We start from the raw sequence: 26,578 nt of genomic DNA, 5'->3' as shown, positions 1-26,578 counted from the left end.
CAAAAGTGCAGGTGTGCGGCATTATTAAAAACAAACAGCTAAGCTGCACGATCATAGTTATAATAGTCGCGATGGATTGGACTGAAGTTGATCATCTGGTTCATATAGCCTGCTAGCTAGCAAGCCTAGTATGTAATCATAACCTCCTAGCTTTTAGCTCTTTTTGCATTCAGAGTAATCTAGTAAGAGAATGGCGACACTAGCGTTGACTCCCACTGTAACAATGGAATGCGGAAGTGCTCATTCTATCTCAATGGGATGCGTAGTTCCAATGTTTGGAACTATAGCCCATAGGCACCCGCTTTGCGGCGAGATCAAAGCGTGTCGCCACTCTCTTACTATTCCACTCGGTCTGCATTCACCGGTTCAGTTTTGCAGTTAATCCTTCAAACACAAATTAGTAATTTCCCAATACAGAGGTAAATTCTCTACTATTAACCACTTTTAACCTGGCGTCCGTAGTTTTGGAATTTCTTTAGGGGGAACGTTTCAGAAAAACCAACAATGGCACATCTATGAGCTCACAATGGGTCCCACTGTGATCTTTCAGATCAGCTATTTTCTCTATGAATACAGTACATGTGTGCCTTGGGCTTTTGACTTGCTTTGAGCACAGGCAGTGTGAAAACCACTGGAGTAAACGTACGTGCAGTCTGCCATTGCTTGACCTTGTGTTATACGTTCAGCTCTGTCAATGCTCAAGTCCTTCTACCCTCAGCTGGTATCAAAGCTCTGGATTATTATTCCCCGTAAGATGACAGCGGCTTGAGAGAAATACAGTTCTCTGACTCAGAGAAATGGCTTTGGACAGGAACAGGGGTTCTCTATCTCCAATTCCCCTCAGGGTGCGTTACGTTTTTGTTCCAGCTTATCCCTCCATCTAGTCGACTCAATTGCGCTGTTCAGTGAACAGTGAAATGGACTTAGCAGCTCCTCAGTGCTGTCAGGTGTGTTTGTTCTCTGAAATGAATGAACAGATGGCTTGCAAACCAACATGGGTCACAGGTGTGTGTGTGTGTGTGTGTGTGTGTGTGTGTGTGTGTGTGTGCGCGTGTATAATGACGCTGACTCGTGGGTGCATGGGTTTGAATAATGTCTGTGTGTGCGTGGGCATGCGTGTGTGTGTTCAGGTCATAGGGGGGCAGGGGAGATATACTGTATATGACTTGAAGTATGTTTAAAGTGGGCGTTTTGGAAGGAGTTTTTGGTCTCAGAGGTTTTGACAGAGAAGAATAGAGAAAACAGAAACACAGAGGTCATGTTGGACGGCACACTGCTGCTGCTGGGAGCTGGACGCCAACTGGAAACTACAGAAGGGCAATCCTGGGAGGGGGAGAGATGAGGACAAGAGAAGCAGCAGAGAGGGTGGGGGGGGGGGAGAGAGCAGGAGGAGAGTGGTGGAGAGAGTCTGGATGGGGAAAGGATTAGAGATACGAAAGTAAGGACGAGAGGATGGAGGACAATAGGCAAGACAGCAAAATTAAGATTAGAAAACATAAACAAGGCGTAAACAAGGCGTTGTTGTGACACGCGAGTCTCGTTGACCCAGAGGTTCTACAATGATTAGCATAATAGCATAAGCATGATTAGCATAATTCAAATTACACCTGATGCCCTCTTCCATCTTCACATTTCCGTCTGTAACCTTTTCCTTCCCCCCCCTCCCCCCTCCCCCCTGCACACACTATCCTTCCTTCCCTCTCTCCTCCCCATACTCCCCCTCCTAGCCCATCATTTCCACTTCCATTGTTCTCCGTCTGTCACCATTCCTTCACCAGACCTGCTTATTCTCCTCCACCCTTATTCTCTTTTCTTGCATATATCCCACGCACTTCTTCACCTCACCCTTATTAAGCCCGCATCCCCTGCACGTGGTGAGCTTGGAGCTTGTATGCATGGGTCGGCTATTTCCGACGTGCAACGCGCTCTCTCTTGGTGTCTTTTCTGTTCCTCTTCACTCTGGTTGTTCAGTAGACTTTGCACACACATACAGTGATATTTGTGCAGCCAGTAATCCAAGCCGGCCCCGCCAGTGAGTCAGCTGTCCAGCAGGCAGTCAGCCTGCCACCTAGTCAGATGGCCAGCTCCGTAGCAAACCAGCCAACCAGTTATGTCGGCTAGCCAAACCAGTGCCATGTGCCAGCAGGTCAGCCCGTCAGCCAAGCCGGTGAGCCAGCTAGTCAGCCTTGAAGGCAGCCAAACACCTGCCTGTCATTCAAAGGGCAGGTATCCTGCCACTTCCATCCAGCTGTTCCAATTGTGACATCACGCTTCAGCTAATCAATTCAAACCTGGAAGCGCACACACACACACACACACACACACGAACACACATGCACACGCATGCACACACACGCTCACGCACGTGCTGTGCTGTCTGTGTAATGGATTTGACCTTCCACTGATACCATGACCATTCAAAAGTGCTGAACCGTCTATAATTCTATCCCTCTGATTGTGCCGGTTTCGCGGTTTGACACCGACACTTTTTGTCTGTGAGGACACTGTAACCTGGTGGCCTCAAAGGGCTTTACAGAGCAATAAAAAAAATAAAAGCAAGAAAAGCAAGGCATAAAACATTAAAATATTAGCAGTAATGCAATACAGTGAGGACATGAATAACAAGGAATGTAAAAGCGCAAGAGTGTAGAAGTGGGTCTTGAGCTGTGCTTTAAAAATGTCTACAGAGGTTGTCTGTCGAAGGTACAGTACTTCTACATGCCGTCGGCCCGTAGAAGCAGTAAGCCGCTTCACCGTGTTTTTTAGTTGCCATTTCTTTAGGCACAGCAAGCAGGCCAACAGTGGAAGACACAAGGATAGTTGTGTCGTTCTTTATTTTTAGTTTGATTTGATAAAGATGTGAAAAAAGCCTAGTTAGATTTGATGAAAATATAGACATGCTCCTCAATAACTCATTGACTACCATACCATACTTTATTTCTGGCTTTTTTTAGCCACTGCCAGCCTTTTTTTGTATTTGCTTACCTTTATAGCCACAGAATATTCATTCTTCACTACGATGGCATCCCTGACCGCTGATAATCCGAGAGACCAAGTTAAACCTTTTGATTTGATTTGATATAATCTTTGTTATTCTAGGGATTTGGAAAGAAGAGGAAACACAATATACACATTTTTGAGAAATTGATGAAAATAAGTGAGGTGACAAATCATTTCCGAGAGTCAGCATAGTGTCATCGCTGTGTGTGGATGTGGCTTAGCTTTAATGAAAGTTAAATTGGAGTTGGAAAACGCTTCTCTGTGAGAACTCCTGCACCGCGGGCTCTTGCCCAACGCTTGGCCTTTCTTGCTCGGTAAACACAGAGCCATTTCAGGCCCTTTGTTGAACATCATCTCATTTTCCATCTCATCCCAGACATCAAACGTGTGCAGAGTCTCCCCCAGGCCCTCAGCATACAAAAAAAGAACTTAACTAGGTGTATAGACTGGGGAGGTACTTCAATAAACACCCCCCTTTTGATGTCTGGTCTGCTCATGTTGGCTAAGGCCACATTCAATATTCTGTATTTTCCCAAGGTTTGTTGGGATAGAAATGATTACCAATTAACATTTACAATGCTTTCAAACAAAAGAAGTGTGTTCAAATGATGGGCTCTGTTGTCTTTGTATTCATGTAAAATCAAGAGCGAAGACTACTTAAGGAAAGTCTATTCTCTCCAAGCAGACATTCATGATTTTCTAAACAAATCATGTAGATCAAATCTATCTGTATGTATTTTTTTCAAATTAGTTTGAGGCTGACTAATGATAATGAACGACATTAGATGTTCATTCTAGGATCCTGTGTGTGATTGATTCTTGTGTATTCTCTACCTCCATCAGCAAACACTTCTCTGTTTCCATGGTAATATACAGCACCTTCTGCCTGGAACACTCTCACCCTCTCTCTCTCTCACCAGTCTCTGCTGTGCTGAATCATTCTGATTCCTGATCTGTCACAAGAAAGTTTGTTTGGCTCTGTAAATGGTGAACGGACTGTTTATATACCGGTATATACTGTAGTAGAACGTTTTCTCAAGTTTTTCACTCAAATGTACTTAAATGCACTTCATATTCAGTTATTCACCCATACACGTTGGTCAATAATATAACCCATTTATTGCAATGATATTGCATCACATACATTTGGCACTATGACTCTGCTTCTGTGATAGTTGCACATTACATGATGTTACATTACAGTACACATTCACCCACCGACGGCGGAGGCAACCATGCAAGGCAACAAACTGCTCATGTAGAGCAGTTAGGGGTTCAGGGTCTTGCTCAAGGGCACTCTGACACACAGCCAGGTTGTGAACCAGGAACCTTCCTGTTCCCAGACAGCCGCTCTACCTCCTGAGCAACTACTTCCAGCACTTCCAGTCTGTCCTTGGCCGGGTTTCTGTTTGCCAGCTTCTGGCAATAATGTGTCAGACTTTTCATAAAATCTGAACGTACGTGTGTGTGTGTGTGTGTGTGTGTGTGTGTGTGTGTGTGTGTGTGTGTGTGTGTGAGTGACTGTGTGTGTGTGTGTGTGTGTGTGTGTGTGTGTGTGTGTGTGTGTGGTAAGAGAGAGAGCGTTTGTGTACACATGTATGTGTAGGCTATATACTATACTCACTCGCACACACACTCTGTGTAATGAGCACACACACACACCTAAAATTAGGACTTATCTTTGCTAGCACAATGAGTACTGACATGTTTGGATGTTCAGTATTTTCAGTTTTCTAAATGTTACTCCCTCACCTCTTGGTATCATGCCTCTCTCTACTGGTAGTATACAGTATATCTCTCTCTTTCTCTTGATATCCTGTTTCTCTCTCTCTCTCTCACTCTCTGTCTCTCTGTACCCTGTGCAAACCTTTATCCTCGTTCAAAGTCGTGCAACTGTACAGCACATAATTGTCTGGCTTGGCTGTCTTTTCTGTTGCGATCAAACAAGAAGTACCCGTGCAGACTGTCAATTGTGCCAGTAGATAATATGATAAAGATTGGTGTTATCATTCATTATCATCAGCAGGGTCTCTCTGTGCACATGTCTCAGATGTCCTTCTGTCATTTAACTCTCATACCTCCAGTCTCTTCATCAGTCTCTATTCGCCTCCCATCCATCCAGTGCACTCTATGATGTGCCCTGCTCTCTGTCTATTGGTCCCTCCCTCTCTCCTCCCCCCTGGTGCCAACAGGCGCCTTAGGGCGGAATTACTTATCCACTATAGTACAGAGAGAGAGAGAAGGGCAGATGGAGATGCACTGAAAGAGATTTAACCAAATAATGAATTAATGGATGAATGTAGGCACATTCAAGGGTCCTGTATAGTATTTATTATGTTGTCACTCATTAAAGTTGTTCAGCCATCTATGTGTTTATCTTCCCTTTAGGGACCTGTGTTCTAATGCATCCAATGTAGTTATTATTTCACACGCTCTTATTAATACTATATCCATTGGTTAATTTGGCATAAAACCCATGGACAGACTTAACCAATATATCGAAAATGACATATCTGCAAGCTCACTACACCTCATGATGAGATTGAAGATGGCCTGTTTTCAGGCTCGATGAGGTAGGCCAGGGCATTCATTTACAAATAAAAACATGAGTTGAAATGTTGGAGATAAAAGGTTTCTGCCCGACGGCAACGATACGCTTGCTGGAGACAGTAAGGAGCAATGACGATCCCATCATATGTTTCCGACACAGTGTCTCGCTATGTGTGATATTGCTTTGGGCTTTGGATGTTACAGGTCAGTGGCTGTGTGTGTGATGTGCCGGCGGTGCCGCCTAGATGTTTTCTCAGGAGGGTCCGAGGGCTCACTGACGTCTTGTAGGAAGCAGGTTGTGTGATTTAATGGTCACATCTGTGTTTTGAAATAACCCCTTATTCAGTCTGCCAAAGGAGTCTGAGGTACACGAATGCACATACACACGTACACCACATATGATTTGCTGGGGGGATGGGAGGGATTTATGCCTTTTGATTTCACCGCTCGGGTCATTCATTTTTATGGCCAGTGGAGATGTGTTTCATCCCTGCTTCTGGTCAGACTGAATTAAATACATTTTGTTGCTGTCGGCCAGAAACCTCTTATCTCCATATTTAAAAATGTTGTGTTTTTTCATGAACTAATGCCCCACTTGTTCATTCTACAGTGCCTCACAAAACTATCAAAAATATGTTTTATATTTTTTTATTTGAATCCTGAAAAGTAACATTTGTGGACATGAGGTTTCCACCTAACAGAGATTTTGGGGGATCTAGACTTTAAGTTTATAATTAACAATAAATGAACAATATGAGTTGAGACAAAGAACCATCTAAGTCCATAATAATTATCCATAATGTATAAATTATGCATAAGGGGTCAGGACAGACCTTTTTGGGGAGCTTGGGGTCAGAATAAATTATGGACTTAGATACAATGTTATCACAATCACACAAGCATCCCTTTTTTCATTTTCAAAAATAGCAGATCCAGAAGCTCACAGCGTGATAGGAAAATGGCCTTTTTGTTTTGTTTTTTGGAATGGAATGGAACCCATGACACCATAATTAGGTGCATTATCATATTCCTAATTTGCACCAGAATGGTGGGCGACACAAAAGGCATGGAGAGGACGCAGCATAGCATTCCATAGCAGGGTCATAAATCTTCCATCCCTGCAGTGTTCTACCCCCCACCTCCCTCACTCACATGCACGCACACACGTGCAGCCATGCACACACACACACACACACACACACACACACACACACACACACACACACACACACACACACAGCACTGCACAATGCTGTCTAATGTGTGCCGCAGTAATTAGGTCTTTCAGGTTATGATAATGTTTGTGCTGTTTTCCAGTCCGTATGCTCACTGATGCACAAAGCACCATTAATCACACCAGTCTAACATCACATACTGATACCACCACTGTCTCTCACTGTGTGTGTGTGTGTGTGTGTGTGTGTGTGTGTGTGTGTGTGTGTGTGTGTGTGTGTGTGTGTGTGATAATGTGATTTTCTTTTTATGTAATACTACAGACAAATTGAAAAAGGAGAGAGAAATAGAGAGAGGGGTTGGGGGGTAGAAGGAGAGAGAGAGAGAGAGAATACAGGTCACTAAATCAGCGTCATGTAGAGAAAGTATTATACCGATAGTTGATTGTTTTGCCAGGGACGGTACACTGCAAAACATTACTGTTAATTTAACCAAGACTGGCTATGGCTCAGCCGTCCAGGCACCGTGGCTGCAATCCAGTCTGGCAGTGTGGCGCGGGTTCGACTCCCGATCCCAACGGCCTTTACTGCATGTCTTTACACCCCATCTCTCTCAGCCTACTGTCTGTCCCTCCATAAAATATATTAAAAAAATATATATATTTTTTTTAACCAATACTGTAAAACACAACCCAAAAGGGTACAAGATAAAAAAGTTAAATAAGGTAAACTGTAAACTTTTACTCCTTCATATAATGGCGTCACACACATACAAAAAAACAACAACGAATAAATGCAATATAACGCATTGTGAGATTGCAGATCAGTTCTTTTCCACGCACAACACCATTGCACGCATTAGATTAATTAAAAATAGTATGTACAGTACAAGTACAGTACGTACAGTAAATGTATATGTAATTGGCTTTACAAAGCACTTTTAAGATCCCCGTCCACCTTCCCCCACTCAGCTATGAGGTGATGGATATTGATTTAAAAACAATCTTTACTTCTGGGGCTAGATATGACAAGAGTCTGCAGTACTCAGCTTCCAGTAGAGAGGGCTGTAAGTGTACATTTGGCGACAGACACTGGCATGCAGAGTGATGACAAACAATGTGACCAATAGAATGGATATGAGACGATATGAGACGACAGCTCTGATATTTCATCTTCTGTTATATCCAGATCAATACGAGGAGAATACACAGTAAGATATTATACAGTAGACTGTATGGGTCAGTGTGCAGTCTAAATTCCTGGGCGTTCGGTTAACACCTCAATTGCCCAGGACGAAGTTAACCGTCCTTTCTATTAGTAACGCCCGAAACCCAATACGAAGTTTTATCCAAAAGACGAAGTTTATTGATATGAAAACGGATCGCATCGCTCTTCAGCCTTGGAGTGCCTGTTGCGCAATCCTCGATGTTGCGCAACAGTCAGAGTGTGAGACATCATCGAAAATGTTCCCCCCGTGTTTAGCCGACGACAACGAAAATCTTAAAACGTTAATAACTCGCGATCTAAATCATAAATCTAATTATATCTAATTATAAAATAATCCTGTGTTAGACGGCCCTCCGCTGTCCAGTCACTAGTCGCGATAGATTTATTCTTACCTCCCGTCGTTGTCGATCGTATGGAGAGTGTTTTGGCTACATCTAGCTGCTACAGCCACATCCTTTAGAGTGTTTTGGCTACATCTAGCTGCTACAGCCACATCCTTTAGAGTGTTTTGGCTATACATCTAGCTGCTACAGCCACATCCTTTAGAGTGTTTTGGCTACATCTAGCTGCTACAGCCACATCCAGAACAACATCCGGTCCGTCGGTAAAAGTGCTCCCTTGCTATAAATCGACTGGGCGCTATAATTTAATGGATTAAATAACCCGGGAAATTAAAGTGTTAACTCTGACACCGTCCAAATGCATGGGAGTTACAAATGCATAAATACACTGAGGATTTGACTGTGTAGCTTCTATACTGTAGAGCTGTGGATCACACAGAGGGAGCATGAGGCCTTCTATTGTTTCTTCTCTGTCTCTCTCTCTCTTTCATCCCTTTGCTTTTATCCTTCCTCTCTTTCTTCCGACCTCATCCTCCAATTTCCATCCCCCCACTCTCACCTTTCTCTGCCTTTCTTTTTCTTTCCTGTTAGTCTACAACTCTACATCCACAGAAGCCAAATGGACACGCACAGGCGTGCACATGCACGCACGCACACACACACTGAAATGGTGTTGTCTTTGAAGAACAGGTCCGGTGTGCCACACCAAAGCGTGAATAGGATTTTTCTGTGCCCCCTAAAATCTCAGTCCCTCAAAAAGAGTGTTGATGATGATCACACACAGCATGTCATGTCATGGCAACAGAACCCTGATATGAAAAGAACCTTGTTATGTCTTGTTCGTCATTCGCATGTTCTGTCTTCAGAATATTGCATTTCTTTTGCATGGTCTGTGTGCATACGTGGCGTGCTTGTGTGTGTACTGCAAACTGCATGCGTGTTTACTACATCAAATACATTCGACACAGCAGAAAAGCAATATACAGTAGCTCTCCTATTAAAATATTAATACAGGACAATTTGTGTCAGCATATGAAGAGATTCCATTTTGCTTCGTCTTTTCATTGCACAATATTTAGTACACACAATACATCATAATGGATTCACTTTAAAGAAGTCAAATCGATACCCCTATTTAAAATGAGCATTTGCTATCCTCATATTTCTGATTGCCTATTCAGCCATAGTCCATTAGGTCTAGTCATGCAAGTCTATTAATGTTACATCTACACCAGGGGTGTCAAACTGGTGATCCGCGGGCCTCATGCGGCCCGCGGCGTGACATTGTCATCGTAAGTCTGAGTCTATATATAATATAATAACCTCTCTTGACACCTGTCACACAGAAAATATATTTTTGGTGAAATCTAAGACCTTGGGTGAAGGATTAGCAATCTTTACTGCTGTCAGGAAGGAAGGAAGATGAGGTTTCATAAGAGATACTGGCCCTTCGTGTTTTCAACAATAATTCTGCTGGGCCTGCTGCTTCTAACATGGACTTACCTTGAAATGCGAATTGGACCGACGTGCCACCAGGCTGAGGAACCATTGCGGCTGGGCCCGGGCCTGGCCTCTCTGCCACCGGACTCACACATGCGTTTCCATTAACCCCGTGTCTTGGGAGACCGGCGTGCCGACATCGGACATGTGACGCCATGGCAAGCCCCCATCGTGTGGGACGACACGTTTGACCCCGTGCTGTTAGACACCATGCACAAATCACGTGCCCCCACTGTCGCCTTGACAGTCTTCGGCGTAGGAAAGTACACAACCTTCCTGAAGGACTTTCTCGAGACAGCGGAGCGCCATTTCTTCGCGCAGGGCGCCGCCAAGGTCCTTTACTATGTGTTCACGGACCGGCCCGATGAAGTTCCTCCTGTGGAGATGGCCGCCGGGCGAGAGCTGTTCGTCAGGTCCGTTCCAGCGTTGGGACGCTGACAGGATATATCAGCCGGAAGAATGACGCATATTGATGATTTGATAGCAACGGAGCTACGAGGCCACGCCGACTACATCTTCTGTTTGGACGTCGACTCTAAGTTCCGCGCTCGGTGGGGGACGGAGACTCTTGGCCAGCTGGTCGCCGTGATACACCCAGGGTATTACGCCGCCGAGCGCAGTGTGTTCACTTATGAACGTAGGCCGGCCTCAAAGGCCTACATGGCCCCTCACGAAGGGGACTACTACTACAGCGCTGCCGTATTTGGGGGCGAGCAGCCTTACGTCCAGGATCTGGTGTCCACTTGCCGCCACAACTTTGATCTGGACGCCCAGCAGGGAATAGAAGCAGCGTGGCAGGATGAGAGCCACCTCAACAGATTCATGTACATCAATAAACCCTCCAAGGTTTTGTCCCCGGAGTATCTGTGGCAGGACACAACCGGTTGTCATGTTCACACGTTAATGAACGTGGTATTACACCATTAGTTGTGCACTTACCAGACAGTCCTCTCCAATCTGCTGCTATACTGTGTTTTTATTCTAAGCTTCTTTCACCGGATTTGTGTCAAACTGATACTTTTGAAACCCTCTGACTGAACCCCCGACACCATAGTAAAAGAGTAATTCTGCAATAATTATGAATATATTTAAGGGATCACTGGGTTTAAGTGGGGACGTGAAATCCCCAGAAATTGTTCATAAGTTGATATTGAACTGCCAGGTCTTTGGTAGCCTTCTTTGGCTAGATTTATTTTTATTCCTTTATGCCTCGACACACATTATAATACTATTTATTGTCAACCAACAGTTTTATTACGACCAAAGGTCGCAGTTAACTATGGAATTGCGCATTTCCCGTCAGTTTGTATGTTGGGCACGTGACATCACGTGACATCAGGGATGGAGCATGTGACATCACGTGACGGGCCTGCCCCAAAGTTATTAGTGCAGCCGTGCCCGGCAGCCGGCGAAAACTAGAGTTCTCAACAGGCCCGAAAATTAAGATATTACCCCCCATGCCAAAGATCAGCGCTCTCCCAGCAGTCTTCTGTCACCCAGGCGGATATGTTGATCTGACCCCCCGTTCCAAAGCGCCAGCGCTCGCCCAGCAGTGCATGCATGCGACCTCGGTCGCTTCTAGCCCTCAGGCGTCTTACTGGTATGGTTATTGCGACCGAAGGTTGCCGATAACTACGAAACCTTGTGTTTTTGACACCTAACCCACTTTCCCCGTCACTCTCTCCCCATCTTACTGTTATATATATATACAGTATATATATATATATATAAATCTATATATATATATTACTGTACATTATTTTCTATGGGCTCTATTTTTGTTCGAGCTTTCTAAAGCTACAATTTGGGGATTTAGCATTGGGGAAGGGGCGTTCCCGCACTAAAGTGCATGGCTATTTTGGTCATCTGTCTAAATCTCTAAAACACCTCCGCTACCTGTTACATTATGCATAGGTGTGGTTTGGGCGTTACAATAATTAAACCAATCACTGTGCCACATGCCATTGCCTTTAAGAGATCCCTTATCCGTTGCCCGTTATGCCCAGTGCTACAGTATATTGCTTCATAGCCTTCTATATAGCCCATGGAAGAGTGCTGCGTTGCTGCCTTGAAGTCTCACTTGTGCTGGACAATTGTATAAGCACATTGGACACAAGGAAGTGCGTGGCAGGCATCACTACTGCTGACTATAGGAAAATTACAAAGAGATGCGTAGGAGAATAAGGAGAGATGAAGCATCTACCAAACAAATTTGGCATACGGCTTATGGGTGCTTTTAAACTCCACTATGCGCCTTCCCAAATGTGTGTGACCAAAATAGAAATTCAGGGGAAAGCGTGCCAACACGCCCATATGACCACACCTCTAGGACCAAATACCGGTGTCGGCATAATAGATAGCCAGTGACGCTGGACCAAAGTACCATTTAGGGACAGAGCAAGCTCCTATACTCGTCATTTTCGGGCAGTGGCTGACTTGCGGGCTGTGTCACGGGTAACGGCGGGGACGGAAATCGAGCCCTTGATCTCAAAGCAATTATTTCAATAAAAGTCCATTAGCCCTTTGAGGAAACAACCTACCGCCCACACACTCAAAAGAGCCTCTTAACATTTCAACTTTTGACCTCATTGTCTACTCTTTCGCCATACTATACAAGGCTTCCTTATTAGTAACTAAGGTACACATACACATAGTGTGCAGGCATACGCGCACGCACGCACGCACGCACGCACGCACGCACGCACGCACACACACACACACACACACACACACACACACACAAAAAGTCTCAGTAAAAGCCTTCTCAACTTTGACTTTCTGACCCCAGTTAAGTATCCAACCTGTAGGCTCACTGCAGCTCTTTGTGTGGCCTCAGTGAAAAGAAGCAGTCATGCAGCACAGGGAGCCTGCAGGCTGTTTCAACTCTCAACGTATATAACCATTTCCATACAGCCTGCTTTCCACATGTAAACACGTACACTTAGGGCCATTTGTTCATTTGAACTTGTAACCTTTGATTTGTTTAGCTTTGACCATTTCACGTCTATCCTTTCTGACATGTATAGGCTGTATGACCTCTGCTACTGTATTATTTGTATAAGCCATTCAGTAAATACTATAGGGTTGCATAGGGGCAGCCTACTGTGGACTTTTAACATTGCTGTTCACTTATTACGATGCATTACTATGTACATTAGTAAACGCCAATGTTAATTTCACCACTTAACCCATATGTTGTTGACTGTAGTCCCCCAAGGCCCTTAGGTGTTTCTCTACACCAAATGTCTTTACAGAAAATAGACGATCTACACTACAGTGTGTGGCATTGTGGCGCGTTGTGACCTTGTAGATTGTTTCCACCAAATGTGGTAAAATCGGAGAGTGTCAAAATTGGTAAACTCTCCTCAGCATTTACACTCTTTGAAACATATAATCTCGCCACTAGTGAAGTTTATTTTATTAATAACGTTTTTTGATCTGAATATTTATCTGAAAATGCTTCTACAGTTTGTAAAACATAGGATGTCTATTAACCTACGTTTACTAATGCAATGCAAGTCTTACCTCAGGGCTTGCCCTACATAGCCAGGCAAATGTTTATAACTAGGCTATATAACTGCATGGTCTTCAAACAAGATAATTTAACAATGAACCTGGACCATGTTCCCTGGACATTTGAAGGTTTTTCGAACCTGCCACCTGGCTGCTCACCTTGCAGGGGCAACGGGATGTCCAAATTTTAAATGAGCAAATGGAGTCTCACACACACACACACACACACACACACACACACACACACTACACAATCCCTGTGTATTGAATGAATGGACATGCAAGAGTAGAATGAAGTGGAAATAATTGAAATTATCCATCAGAGGTTGCAGTTTGGTATTTAATTTTAACCATGGCTACACGAAGCACTTACACCTTTCAACCACCTGCACTATCTCTACATTGCTGTGTGCTGATATAGGGGGTAAACACTCAAAAAGGAAAACAAACTCGAAAAGCAATTTCCGTGTTTTGTTGTTTGCTGTTATCATCTACACTGGTTCAGTGTAGATGGCATCTTCATTGCTAAAGCTCCTTTAAATTAAAGCTCCTCTATCCAGAGTCATTCTAGTAGGCCTAGAAGACATTATACAACCACTGTACTGGTTCACTGGTACTGTATACAGTAGCAGTGGTCCTCAACCTTTCAGGCTGTGACCCCCAAAACAAACATTTTTGAACTGACAAGCACTTGGGATTGCGAAAGTTGATGTATTACATTTAGTTTGACTCAGTTTCACAGATAAATATTGTGAAAATAGCAGATCTAAAGGCCTATTCATAGTCTGGATTTTCAGTGGTTAGGTGACCACCGAACTACAACATGATGTCACAAGCCGCGGTGAAGAGCAAACCACCGCCACCAGCCCTTCTCTTTTTTACTCATCACCGCTCAACATTATTTCAGCTCCAGTGGTCAGCTCACCAGCGGAGCGGTGGTCACCTCACCACCGAAAATCCATACTATGAATAGGCCTTAACAGCACCTCCCGTTGCAAGACTTTTAGATCGTCTAATTTCACAGTTGCCTCTTTCTCATATCATTTCATAAGTTGGCCAATGTTTGACCAGTTGTATAGTAGTTTGTTGATCACTTTTGATGCAGTAATGGTCTTATTTCTTATTTTTCCCTTAAATGTAGCGCATGGAAGGAACACGTTATTCCAAACAGTTCCTTTCCCCTCCATCAGGCTCCCAGGCTGGCCACAGTGTACGTGGCAGTTTAGAGACCAGGATTTCAGCATGTTTTTTTGTGAGGGTACCTACACTAGGGGCATGCAAGAACATGGAAGAACATGTTCACACAGAAAGGCCCTTTTGCCAACCCCAGCTAGGGTATTATATGGGTGCTGATGACACGGAGGAGAGAACATGCCCCAGCACCCCCAGCACCCTGTACATTAGTGGCATAAATGCTTTTTACTCATGTAAGACAATTAAAAAAGAGACATTTATCAGATTTTTGCAGACAAGAGCTAAATTAAAATCAAGTGTACTTTTTTTTCATTATAATTTGACAGTGATGTTTCCTTATGTCTTCCACCCTTAGTATGCATGTGCACACACGCACGCACGAGCACACTCACACGCACACACATACACATACGCGCACGCACGCCCGCCCGCCCGCGCACACAAAGTCACAACCAGAGATCACTGGACCACATCATACTGAAAGTGGTGCTTGAGGGAGCATTAGACCCTTTTATCTGGGCCCTGATGCTCTCTCAAGGGCTCTGATACTAGATAGGATGACAGAGAGAGATAGAGAGAGAGAGAGATTATATATTAAGGAAATGTCTGTCAGTCTGTTTCACATTTTCTCCTCAGTGGGTTGAGCAATTGATCTGAACTTGCACACGGGCATTGACATTTAGCATAATGTAGACCACAAGGGTGCCGCTTTTCACATTCCCAAAATGTAAGATGTTTATTGGCGTTTTGTGTATAAACACCAAAGATTCAGAGTTCGGCCTATGGGATCTGTTATTAACATTACAGCTTTGTAGGCTATGGGATCTAGCCGCTGGCTAGACTCACACACTCATTCCACCAGAGAACAGCAGGATAGACATATGCTGCCTGTAAACTTATAAAGGACAGTTTTACGAGCAGCACGGCACTTTGGATATCATCTCCATACCACTACCACACAGATACACGTACGTGACACACATAACACAATCCAGGTTGTGTTATTGGCACACATATAGCTTAGCTGAAACGGCCTGAACATCAACTTCTCATGGCCGGGTTGTCACACACCACATGCCAACAGGATCATATCACTCCCCAAAACTTAAACTATGCATAGCGAGTGCATAATCCAAAAGTCAGCATATGGTTTGGATGGACTTGTGTGTGTGTGTGTGTGTGTGTGTGTGTGTGTGTGTGTGTGTGTGTGTGTGTGTGTGTGTGTGTGTGTGTGTGTGTGTGTGTGTGTGTGTGTGTGAGAGAGAGAGAGAGAGAGAGAGAGAGAGAGGTTGTACATAAGTGTGTGGTATGTACAGAAACTACCCAAACGAGGCAGATCAAGTGAAGGGAATATGGTCAGTAATGTGTCTGTAATAAGGTCAGTAATGTGTCTGTAATAAGGTCAGAGGCAGAAATCCATTATATATAACAACACCCTGTGGATCTATTTGTAGTTACTGGAGGAGAAATGGGGGGAGGAAGGGGGGGGGGGTCCATCTAAGATTGATATAAAGGAAAGAAGCCACTTTTGTGATACTGCTCCTTGTCGTGCACCAGCCACGGATGTGCGTGCACTACCTTCCTCATGCGGCTGTGCTTCCTTCCAACAAACCAGAAACGTCTTTAATGAGATCAATGACTTAATGAATCATTGTGTCATTAAGAAGCCTACATTTTGCACAACAGTAACACAATAATCGTAACCTGCGTCCAAAAGCATTTAACTGTGGGACACCCCCACATTATATACATGAAAGTACCAGTTACATTTAATGAACAAAGTAAACAATTTGGGGATAGAGTAGGTTTCATTTTATAACGTTTCTGGGGAGTTAGGTATGTATGAATACAGTTCAAATGAATCGGCGGTGGTTATTTTTAGATACTAGATTTTCAGGCTGTTATGGTCAGGACAATGACCATGGAGTTATGGCCATTTGAAGTGTCAAACACTGCTGTAGTTTTTGTGGCAGGTGTGTTGCACATTGGAGAAATGGAGCGCCTGGGGCCCCTCATGTGACTATTGGCATGGCAGACTCCTGAACAGTGTTATGTTTGGTGTGGTTCAGACTAACGGTGTGCCTGGGGGACCCGGGGGGACCCTGTGGGCCCGGGGGGACCCTGACAGAGCCGCTGGTGTGGCTATCCGGTTATCAAATCTGACATTGGTCAACCCTCCATCCCCTCTCCCTACCTTATATATACACAGAGTGGCAGCATGATGAGGCAACACTCCCGCCTTGAACAGGCGGTGTAAAAGGGGCTAGAGAGAGAGAATGAGAGAGAGAGAGAGGGGGAGAGGGGGGGAGAGAGTGAGAGAGAGGGGGAGAGAGTGAGAGAGAGGGGGAGAGAGAGACGGCGAGTCTCCAGATGGAGGAATGCCAGAGCATGACAATGTTCATCTTCTGAGATTGAAAGAGGAGAAAAAAGGAAAACAGCCAAAATATGTTTCTAAGCCCTAAGCCTCTAAGTTTTATTATTTGATTCAAAGCCACTTTTTAAATTAGTTCTTTCTTCGTGTGTACAGTAATTCCCTTCTGGTGCTCACCGAAATTGTATTATGAGAATTGTAATCTCAATCACTAGACTAACCATGATCCAGTGATGAGCATGTCATATTCATTTATGGTAATTGATACATATATATATATATATATATATATATATATATATATATATATATATATATATATACACACACACACACACACACACACACACACACCAACCAGAGGTGTTGACTCTGTCATTGTTGGGTAGGAGAGCAACATGTGGCACTGTAATGTGAATCTATACGCACTCCCTCCTCCTATTCCTCTTCCTCCTCCGTTTTACCAGAACACCTGCAGTACACCTGTCATTCATGCTGTGCCACATGGTACGTTTGGTGACGCTCGCTGTGCCAGTTCAGCCTGAGGTGGCAATTTAGCTGCACTGATTTGTCAGCTGCCATACCATCGCTAGCCACTGGGGAAGACCAATCAGTGCAAGCTTATCAACATCTTGGCCCTTTTATCACTCTCAAGGCGATGAGGTGTCATTGCAATAACCTCAGCAACAATGTGCAAGCAGATTCACAAGCTATCTGACCGGGGGCCAGAATATGACCCGGGGCCAGAATATCAGGGCATATAGACCTACGGAGGTGAATACAGTATGTTGCAAAATGCTAGATTTATTTGAACACTATTAGGAAATACTGTGAGAACATTATGTGAAGCAAAAATCTGAATTTGTACAAGGAAAAAGTATTCACAATTGTGTAGATTGACAAACTTTTAGAACATCAGAAAAGTCACTGCAACATCACAAAATGTGCTTTCACGCATCACACATTGACAAATCTGTGCTCCTTGACTTTTGCAGCATTTCTAGTGGTATCTGTTGCAAAGAACATGAAAAGGCCAAATACCAACCCTAATGTTGAGAGCTTGCAGACCTGTGTCCACCAACACTGATTCATGTCACAGAAACAGACCTGTGCACCAACACTGATTCATGGCACAGAAACAAACCTGTGCACCAACACTTCATGTCACAGAAACAGACCTGTGCACCAACACTGATTCATGTCACAGAAACAGACCTGTGCACCAACACTGATTCATGTCACAGAAACAGACCTGTGCACCAACACTGATTCATGTCACAGAAACAGACCTGTGCACCAACACTGATTCATGTCACAGAAACAGACCTGTGCACCAACACTGATTCATGTCACAGAAACAGACCTGTGAACCAACAAGATGAGAGAGCAGAATGTGTTGCAAAATGTGAGAGCTTGTAGACTTGATTTGAGCACTCATTGCATACCATGTGAAAACATTCAGAACTATATCATCATCTGGAAATGATGAAATGGGAGAAGTGAAAGAGTAACTTTTCATTTAGGTTTTCCTACTCAAGGAAAAAAATATTGTGAAGCTATATAACTGTGCTACAAGAAATCCCATCACTTGTATCTGAACTATGACAATTATGAGCTAAACATGAATTATGGGTTCCATATGATTCCTCATTACCATTACTGCAAGATAGATAACATTGGATGTGACATTGGACATGCCAGTGCTGGGTTGAGGGGATGCAGTACTCGCCCAGAGTATCAAAAACACAACAGTCCTGCACTTTAAGGGAATTACATGCTACACAGTATGTTACATTTTTCAGTACATGAAATTGATGAGCTGCGCAGAATCCATAGTCATGAAGGCATGCAATTCCAAGGAATTGGGAAAATGAACCAGTCCTCGATGGGAATTGGTTGTCAATATCTATTCCTATGTATATGAGTGGCAGAGAGAGAGCAGACAGACAGTTGTTGCTACGGCAAATGACAGGAATGGGTCAGCATCATTATTCATACTTTGGATTATTCCTATGTCACGTTGGTCTGCCCCATTCGCCCCATTACTAACCCTGTCCCTGTCCCTAACCGCACGGAAAGTCGTCGGACTAATGCGCCGTCAGAATTATGAGCAGATCCTGAAAGGCATGACACACACTACAAAACACACACTACAAAACACACACTACAAAATCACACACAGTGAAGCGTCAATCAATCAAAATCACACACAGTGAAGCGTCAATCAATCAAAATCACACACAGTGAAGCGTCAATCAATCAAACGGTATGTTTCTTGCCATTAGCCAGTTCCAACTTCCTTGTGCTACTTAATTGAATTTGCAGTTTGGCAGCAATATAGCCAACACTTTGTAATTTTGCGCCAAAATGTTGTCACTAGTGTAAACCAAGGTTATAATAGTTTAGTTTTTTTTTCATTATAGTTTAGTTTTAGTTAGTTTTGACCATAGACTGTAAAAAATATGGACAAAGCGTTCTCCGGGTCTAACATGAACGTAAAATGAAGCCTGTCAGTCCTTGTATTGTAAGTCGCCATCTTTCTAGATCCGTTTTGGCCCAGCTGGCCATTGGCTGGCCCAGACAACGAGGCGGGACTTCCCCCCTTCTTCTCCGTTGGTTTTTATTTTGACTCGAGTGGGAGGGGAATCCCGATCATAGACTGTAACGGTAGCCACGCCCCTCAGAACATATGACTTTATGGTCATTTTTTAAATAAATGGGACCATAATTTTTCAAAAAGAATATTATGACATTAGAAATGAGACTTTAAACTAGTGACTGGAAGCAGAAAGTATTCATGACCATGTTTATTAAGGTAATACAGTCTAGGTGAAGTTGGGCCCAAATACATGGACTTCTATGGGGCTATGGGTTTTTCTGGGTCCAATGACAGCGCCACAACAGGCCATTATATGAACTTTCAGGAAATCCCGATTTCCTCAGTGGCTTCACAAAATATCTGTCTGACTGCCCCCCTGGTTTTGACATTCTTTTCTAATTCAGTTAGTTTTAGTTAGTTTTTAGAGCGGGTTTGCTAGTTTTTATTTAGTTTTTATTTTGGTGAAAATGCTTAGTTTTAGTTTAGTTTTAGTTTAGTTTAGTTTTAGTTTGGTTTTAGTTTTTTTCGTACGGTTTATTTGTGGGTTAGGGTTAGCGTGGCTACATGCTGCCGTACGTTGCTGAAAACTGCCATGAAACTAGTTGGAGAAATGAAATTTAAAGGGATTATATTAGAAATATCCGATAGGCATATAAATATTGATAAAAACTAAAACTAAGGGTATTTTGTCTATAATTTCAGTTCGTTTTGAGGACACGCAATACAGTTTCAGTTTAGTTATCGTTTTTTAATTATTATTTATTTTTAGTTTTTATTAGTTTCAGTTAACTAAAATGTTTTTTTAATTCTAGTTTTAGTTTTTTAGTTAGTTTTAGTTAACTATTATAAACTTGGTGTAAACACAGCAGAGAGCGGGGTTATAGCTAAAAGGATTGAGGGAAGGGGAGACGAAGAGGTGATGTGTGTCTGTGGAGCGGAGACCACAGATATATCACTGTGTCAACATGTGAGAATGGGAGAATGACACGTTTGAGGAAAAGGGAAGAGAGGAAGAACAGAGGAAGGTCAACATAATATGGTTCAATGGATTTGCTTTCCAGACAGGGAGACAAAGAAATTCACTAAAGTACAGACAGACCAACAAATCTGGACACACATAGATAGGGACAGACTGCTATGTAGGCATTTTATCAGACATTCTGCCTGCCAGAAAGCCAGACAAACTATCCCTCTATCTCTCAAATATTCAACTTCTTTCCCTGGCCAGTGTTTTGATATTCTAATGCTCTGGCCAGCGCTGGCTGCTGCCTTGTATTAATAGCGATGTTGAGTGCCGATAGTAGAACATGAATGAAAGAGAAGCTCCATTATCCCCTCAGGCTAGGGCTAAGGGAGTGAGAATCCGTCTGGAAGACAACCGTTACACAGCAACTCAAAAAAGTTGGAACCACCACAAGTTTACAGTACTTAAGCCTATGCATATGAATGACATAATTTGACTGCGTGTGTGTGTGTGTGTGTGTGTGTGTGTGTGTGTGTGTGTGTGTGTGTGTGTGTGTGTGTGTGTGTGTGTGTGTGTGTGTGTGTGTGTGTGTGTGTGTGTGTGTGTGTGTGTGTGTGTGTGTGTGCGCGTGAGAGCGAGAGCCCATCAGGTGGATGATAGTCCATCCATCATAACAATATGTTGTTATCTATATCTGAGACTATATGCAAGTTTTTTCTCTCTCCCATCGACCTTCTTCTGGTGGTTAGAAAGGAGGAATTTGAATGAAAATGCATGCAAGGTGTGGTGACATTTCTTGAAAAAAACAAAAGAAAAAACAACCATAACAAGCATTTAGGGGTTGATGAAAATTGCAAGCCAGAGAGATGGCGAGAGTGGTCTATTGCGTTGCAAATGCAATAATTTGCAAATTCGCTGCCCTTGTAATTATTTTTCCCTTCCGAAAGACAGAAATACTTTACATGTGCAGCGTGTTGGAAAATCTGTGAACCACCGTGATATTGGCCTGGGGGGTGGGGGTGGGCTGTAGCTTGCATTGCAGAACGACGAACTCCCCAAGGAGCTGTGAGGGTATATTGACATAGCGTGACTGCAGAGAGCATGAGAATAGGTGGGGAATGGGGGAGGAGGACGTTGTGAGTAAGGAGACTCGCCATAAATGGCCTGTTATTACCGGTCTCCCACTATTGACCTAGTTAAGAACGATGAGGACAGGGAACCGGCAATAGGAGGAGGAGGAGGAGGGAGTGTGTATAGATTCACATCACAGTGCCACATGTTGGGCTCTCCTACCCAACATTGTCGTGCCTTTAACCACTTTCACCCTGGTGTCATTAATGCCATTCATTTTCACTATTCGCCATGCAACTAAATATACTGGGCTTAAACGGGAGCCGCAACACCTCTGTTGGAAAGGAGATGGATTGTGAGATCAGTCGTTTTGCAAGGAAGTGATCTGCTCCGTGGGGTTGACGGGGCTCTACCATGTGCACCAAGGCTGATTCATATCACGGAAATGGGAGGTAATCCCCGGCCTGTATGGCCTATCTCAGCTCCAGCTTGGTTCACTTCATCGACTGTTCCCCCTTCCTTTTCCTCCACAATCCGCCATTTCTACCCGAATATGAGGTAGCATATGTCACTCTGCTCTCTCATCTCTCTTTTACTGTCGCCTCTCTCTCTCTCTCTCTCTCTCTCTCTCTCTCTCTCTCTCACGTGGAACCAAAACCTCTCCTGTCCTCTCCTTGTTCTCTCGACCTCCTCTCCACTTTAAAGACCGGATCAACTTTAATAGGCAGAGGGAAGAAGGGAGATAAATGGAGAGAGGCTCTGCTGGTGTGAATAGATGAAGGATAGGAGCGGCTGGGAGTTGGGCGACGGGCTGGGAAGCTTCCTGAAAGTGGAGTGAGGAAGGAAGGAAACCAGGGAGAGATGGAGTGGGATGCTTGAAGGAAGGAGGTGTCATGACTCCTTTCCTAGAGTGCTGAGACATGCAGTGAAGGAGAGAGACAGACAGGCAGTAAAATAAAGCTGGAACTGGCAACAGATGTGGCAATTGTCATTCAGGGCAAGCAGGCGACATGCAATCCTGTTAAGTGTGCGTTCCTGAGTAAGCGTGTGTGTGTGTGTGTGTGTCAGGAGGGGGGGGGGGGGTGGGGCTTGGCAGGGACATCCGTGAAAAATAACAAGCAAGTGCCCACACATTGCCTACCTGCAAACACCCACACATCAGCTGTTCTCTCTCTCTCTCTCTCACTGTGTTTGTGTGCGTGCACAAACGTGTATGTGTCTGTCTGTTTGTGTGTGAGTCTGCTCTTATACATGTGTTTGCAAGAATATGTGCATCCACTTACTTTATGTGTGCGTGCGTGCGTGTGCGCATGCTTGAGTATGTGCTTATGTGCATGGCATGGCTGCAACTTAAGTGTGTGTGCGGGCATGCGTGCGAGTGTGTGGGTGACCTTGTGTGCAATGCATGCGTCAAGTGTGTGTGTGTGTGTGTGTGTGTGTGTGTGTGTGTGTGTGTGTGACAGAGATAGACAGAGAGACAGTCTAGGGAATCTTGATCTAATTTGATTTTAAACCAACCAGCATGCAACTGCTTGCTTTTAATGTCTCAAGTTGTGCATCAGAGCATGAATTTGTGTTTCTCTCTTTCCTCGCCTATCATCCTCTCACATCCCCCTCTACTCATCTGTCACCTTAAAGATTCCAAATGAAGTTTTAGGAGACAGACGTTTAAAAAGCGTTTTGCTTTCCAATACACATTACTTCCACGACAACATGGTTGTTTGTTGTTTGTACTTAGTGACATTTTATGAATTTAAATGAAGTATTGACCCTCTGAAATAATTCAGTTTATAGTTTAGTCTGTTGTTGATGCCAAGTCCTCATTATTTCTCAATGCTATTTCAGCTTCCAGTGAAATAACACTTCTCGACTGTTTATTAAAAGCTGGTTTTAGTTAACTATTACAATGTTGTTACTGAGGAAGCCCCTTAGACTTGGAGATAGAAAATACTGCACACACTCCCTTGAGTGGAATTGATGACATACTCTATGTCATGATTAATTGACACCACAATAAATTCATAGCTATCCCAACTCCTTAATCTACAGTATACTCTCCACCACCCACATGCTACAATCTACATTACAGATTATTAGACTAGATTGTTGTTGGTGTAAAAATATACAAAGTACCCCAAGTTTTGTTTTTGCTGTACAGTATGACTTCTGGGTTGATAGAGGATGTTATCTATATACAAAAGATGTGAGACATACTCTTGGGAATAGAGCTGTAATACTAATGCATCAGGTGTTTGTGTTTTTTTTCCTCCTCTGTTGTCCAGGATAATTAACTTTACACACTGTTTTCCACAAGTCCATATACTACCCACTGAAACGGCATGCTGTCAAAAGACATTAGCAGACTAGCAGACTAATATGATATTAGCATATCATTTAAAAAAAGTTAATTTTATTTTATTTTTATTCATTTTTATCACACTTCAATTCCAAGTATAGTGTCACAGTGGCTTTGCGCCCAAACATGATACAATGTGTATTAGTATAGGATAGATTAAAAAAATGTTGTCAATACACATTGACATTTTTCAAGTATTCTTCCCCTCTCTTGCCTTATATCTTGTTCCAGACAGATGCACGCCGCACGCATGCACACACACATAAGCAGATGGACTAGCCATTGGCTAGTCATACAGACTTCTTAAATGTATCCAGGCTGCTATTATGGAATGCTAATATGCTGATGTGATTGATGCACATAGATAAACACACTGGCACATTGTGGCACAATTTTATCAATTTAATGTAGAATCCACTGCAGATCATAAATATCGTGACCCTGAATATTCTCAGTTTAGAGGCCTTACCCCAAGAGTTTACATAATGATGATGCATATTACATCCAACAAAATACATGTATTTGACCTCGAAATAGAACCCCCCTGCCCCTTAAGTTACTGTTGCTACAGCTTGTCAGTCAATGGCATTTTTAAACTATTTAGTGAGAGATATTCCAAAGGAAACAATAGCAAATTGCGATAATAATAGTTATAGAATATCACTGAGAAGTAGACAGAAATGATTACCGTACAATACACATTTGAGAGCTGTATATTCATATATAATTTGTCAGCAAAGTATTTGACATTCAAATGGAGGGAAGAACTCACCGACTGCAAAGCAAGCGTCAGGCTCTTTATCTCTTGACAATTCATCTGCGGGACAAACAGAAAGAAACAACCAATTAGTTTGACATCCTGAGAAGTGAGAAGTCTGGAAAAAAATGCATTATGGAAAGAAATCACATGCAGCTTCAGTTACAGTGCTGCAGTCATAAATGAAACTCCATGCAGCTGAGGTTTCAATATTTAGTTTATATGTGATATGTATGTCTATTTAAGTATTTATCTAAGTTCAAGTTGTATGAGTTATGCCCATACTAGTATGTACATGCTTGACATCATAGTATACAATTTGGTGATAACACTTGCAGTGCTTCTGCTTGTAGCCTAAAATAGTGATTTTAATTGCTTGTAATTTTGTCACTGATAGCCTATACTCCTAAATTAATCTTACATTGAACAACAATTTCAACTCACTTACGTACGGAAATTGAGACTTGCCTTCAGACATGACTGTAGCCTCCACTCACGTCCAAACTGATAAATGCTGAACTTTGCATAAAAATGACCGTATGCCGTTCTCTGTGTATTAATATAGTAAATGAGAGTAAATGTATCTTTTAAACACACATAACTTCTTTCTCTCTTTCACACACACACACACACACACACACACACACACACACACACACACACACACACACACACACACTGCATAGTACGTTCCTATACTTTGGTTGTGTTGTGACCTGACAACTGAGGTTAATGCAGCTTTCAGAGCTCTAATTTGGTGGTAAATAAGCAATGTCCATTTTGGAGACACTGTGTGTACTATGTTTGTTTGTGCATGACACTAATGTAATTATGCAGCCTGTGAATTAATTGATCTCAGCCCTGCACAGTAGATATGGAATTTTAATGACCAGATTTAACACAGGAAAAAAGCCAGTCCTCGATTCTCGATTTCCAATTTTAAAACCTGATCTCACATTTGTATGTAATATTGAAAGAAATACACACACAAACAAGAGCACACACATGCACATACGGTACACGCACGCACGCACACACACATGCACGCACACACACAGGGTTTGATTGGATCTCACTGCTGATGCCAGATAGAGAGGAGGGCGCATTACAAGGACTAAATGAAAAACTGATCGGTCATAGTACACATAGGGCTGTATTTTGCGTGTCTTAAGTACCAGGTCTTATTACTTACGCGATCAATGCCATTTGGCTATTCTGAGTGGCCAAAGAGCATTGACCACGCCTCCAAATCTTAAGTTAAGTAATAAGACCTGGTACTTAAGACACGCAAAATACAGCCCATTGTGTGTACACTGTGTCTGTTTGTCTTTCTCACAAATGCACGCAAGCCGCACGCACGCACGCACGCACACACACACACACACACACACACACACACACACACACACACACACACACACACACACACACACACACACACACACAAAGTTATATCACAGCCTCGTCCCAATCACAAATGTCTTCCTTCCTCCTCATCTTCTTCACCAGCCTCTTTCTGTTCTCCTCCATCCATTAGTGGGCAAACTGTGGCTTGTCAGAGTGCCCCCTCCCCTCCCATCTTCCCAGGCACCACTCATAAATCTAGTCCCATGTTCGAGATGGGGCCTTATTGGTGTCACAGCACAATGGTGGTTGGTTGGACGCCAGACAGCTGTCACTGTCTGATCCTATAGAGAAGCGGCGTAGCTTTCGGTAGCCTTCTACCATTATGGATGGGCCCAGCATTGCCCTGACGGCTTGCTGGAGGTATAATTAGCTGTAGTGTAAGTCCACGCACACTGTTGCATCACAGCATGTCCCTCTGGTGTTTGCACTGTCATTGAAGTAGCCACTAATGGTTCCCACTAGGATGTGTCCCAGATAGAAAGGGAAAGGGGAAAAAAACCAATGTCAACACATACACGCACGCATGCACACACGCACGCACGCACACACACACACA

The 26,578-nt window shown here is 43.3% G+C and overlaps 2 protein-coding genes across 3 annotated transcripts in view; both read left to right on the top strand.

Annotated features, from left to right (window-relative positions):
* The window catches only part of LOC308317472 (netrin receptor UNC5C-like), a 232,059-nt gene that overhangs the window by 80,787 nt on the left and 124,694 nt on the right, over positions 1-26,578 (top strand). The gene's annotated exons all lie outside the window — the stretch shown is intronic.
* On the top strand, positions 2,111-10,717 carry LOC308317769 (histo-blood group ABO system transferase 2-like; the record flags this gene model as incomplete). The annotated part of the gene is given in 4 exon segments (XM_080767049.1): positions 2,111-2,167; positions 3,844-3,865; positions 9,915-10,225; positions 10,229-10,717. Coding segments are annotated over 4 exon segments (879 nt in total).

Source organism: Protomyctophum bolini (assembly GCF_963924005.1).
Source record: "Protomyctophum bolini genome assembly, chromosome: 6".
In the NCBI taxonomy this organism is placed as follows: Eukaryota; Metazoa; Chordata; class Actinopteri; order Myctophiformes; family Myctophidae; genus Protomyctophum; species Protomyctophum bolini.
This window is presented reverse-complemented; position numbering and strand designations above follow the sequence as displayed.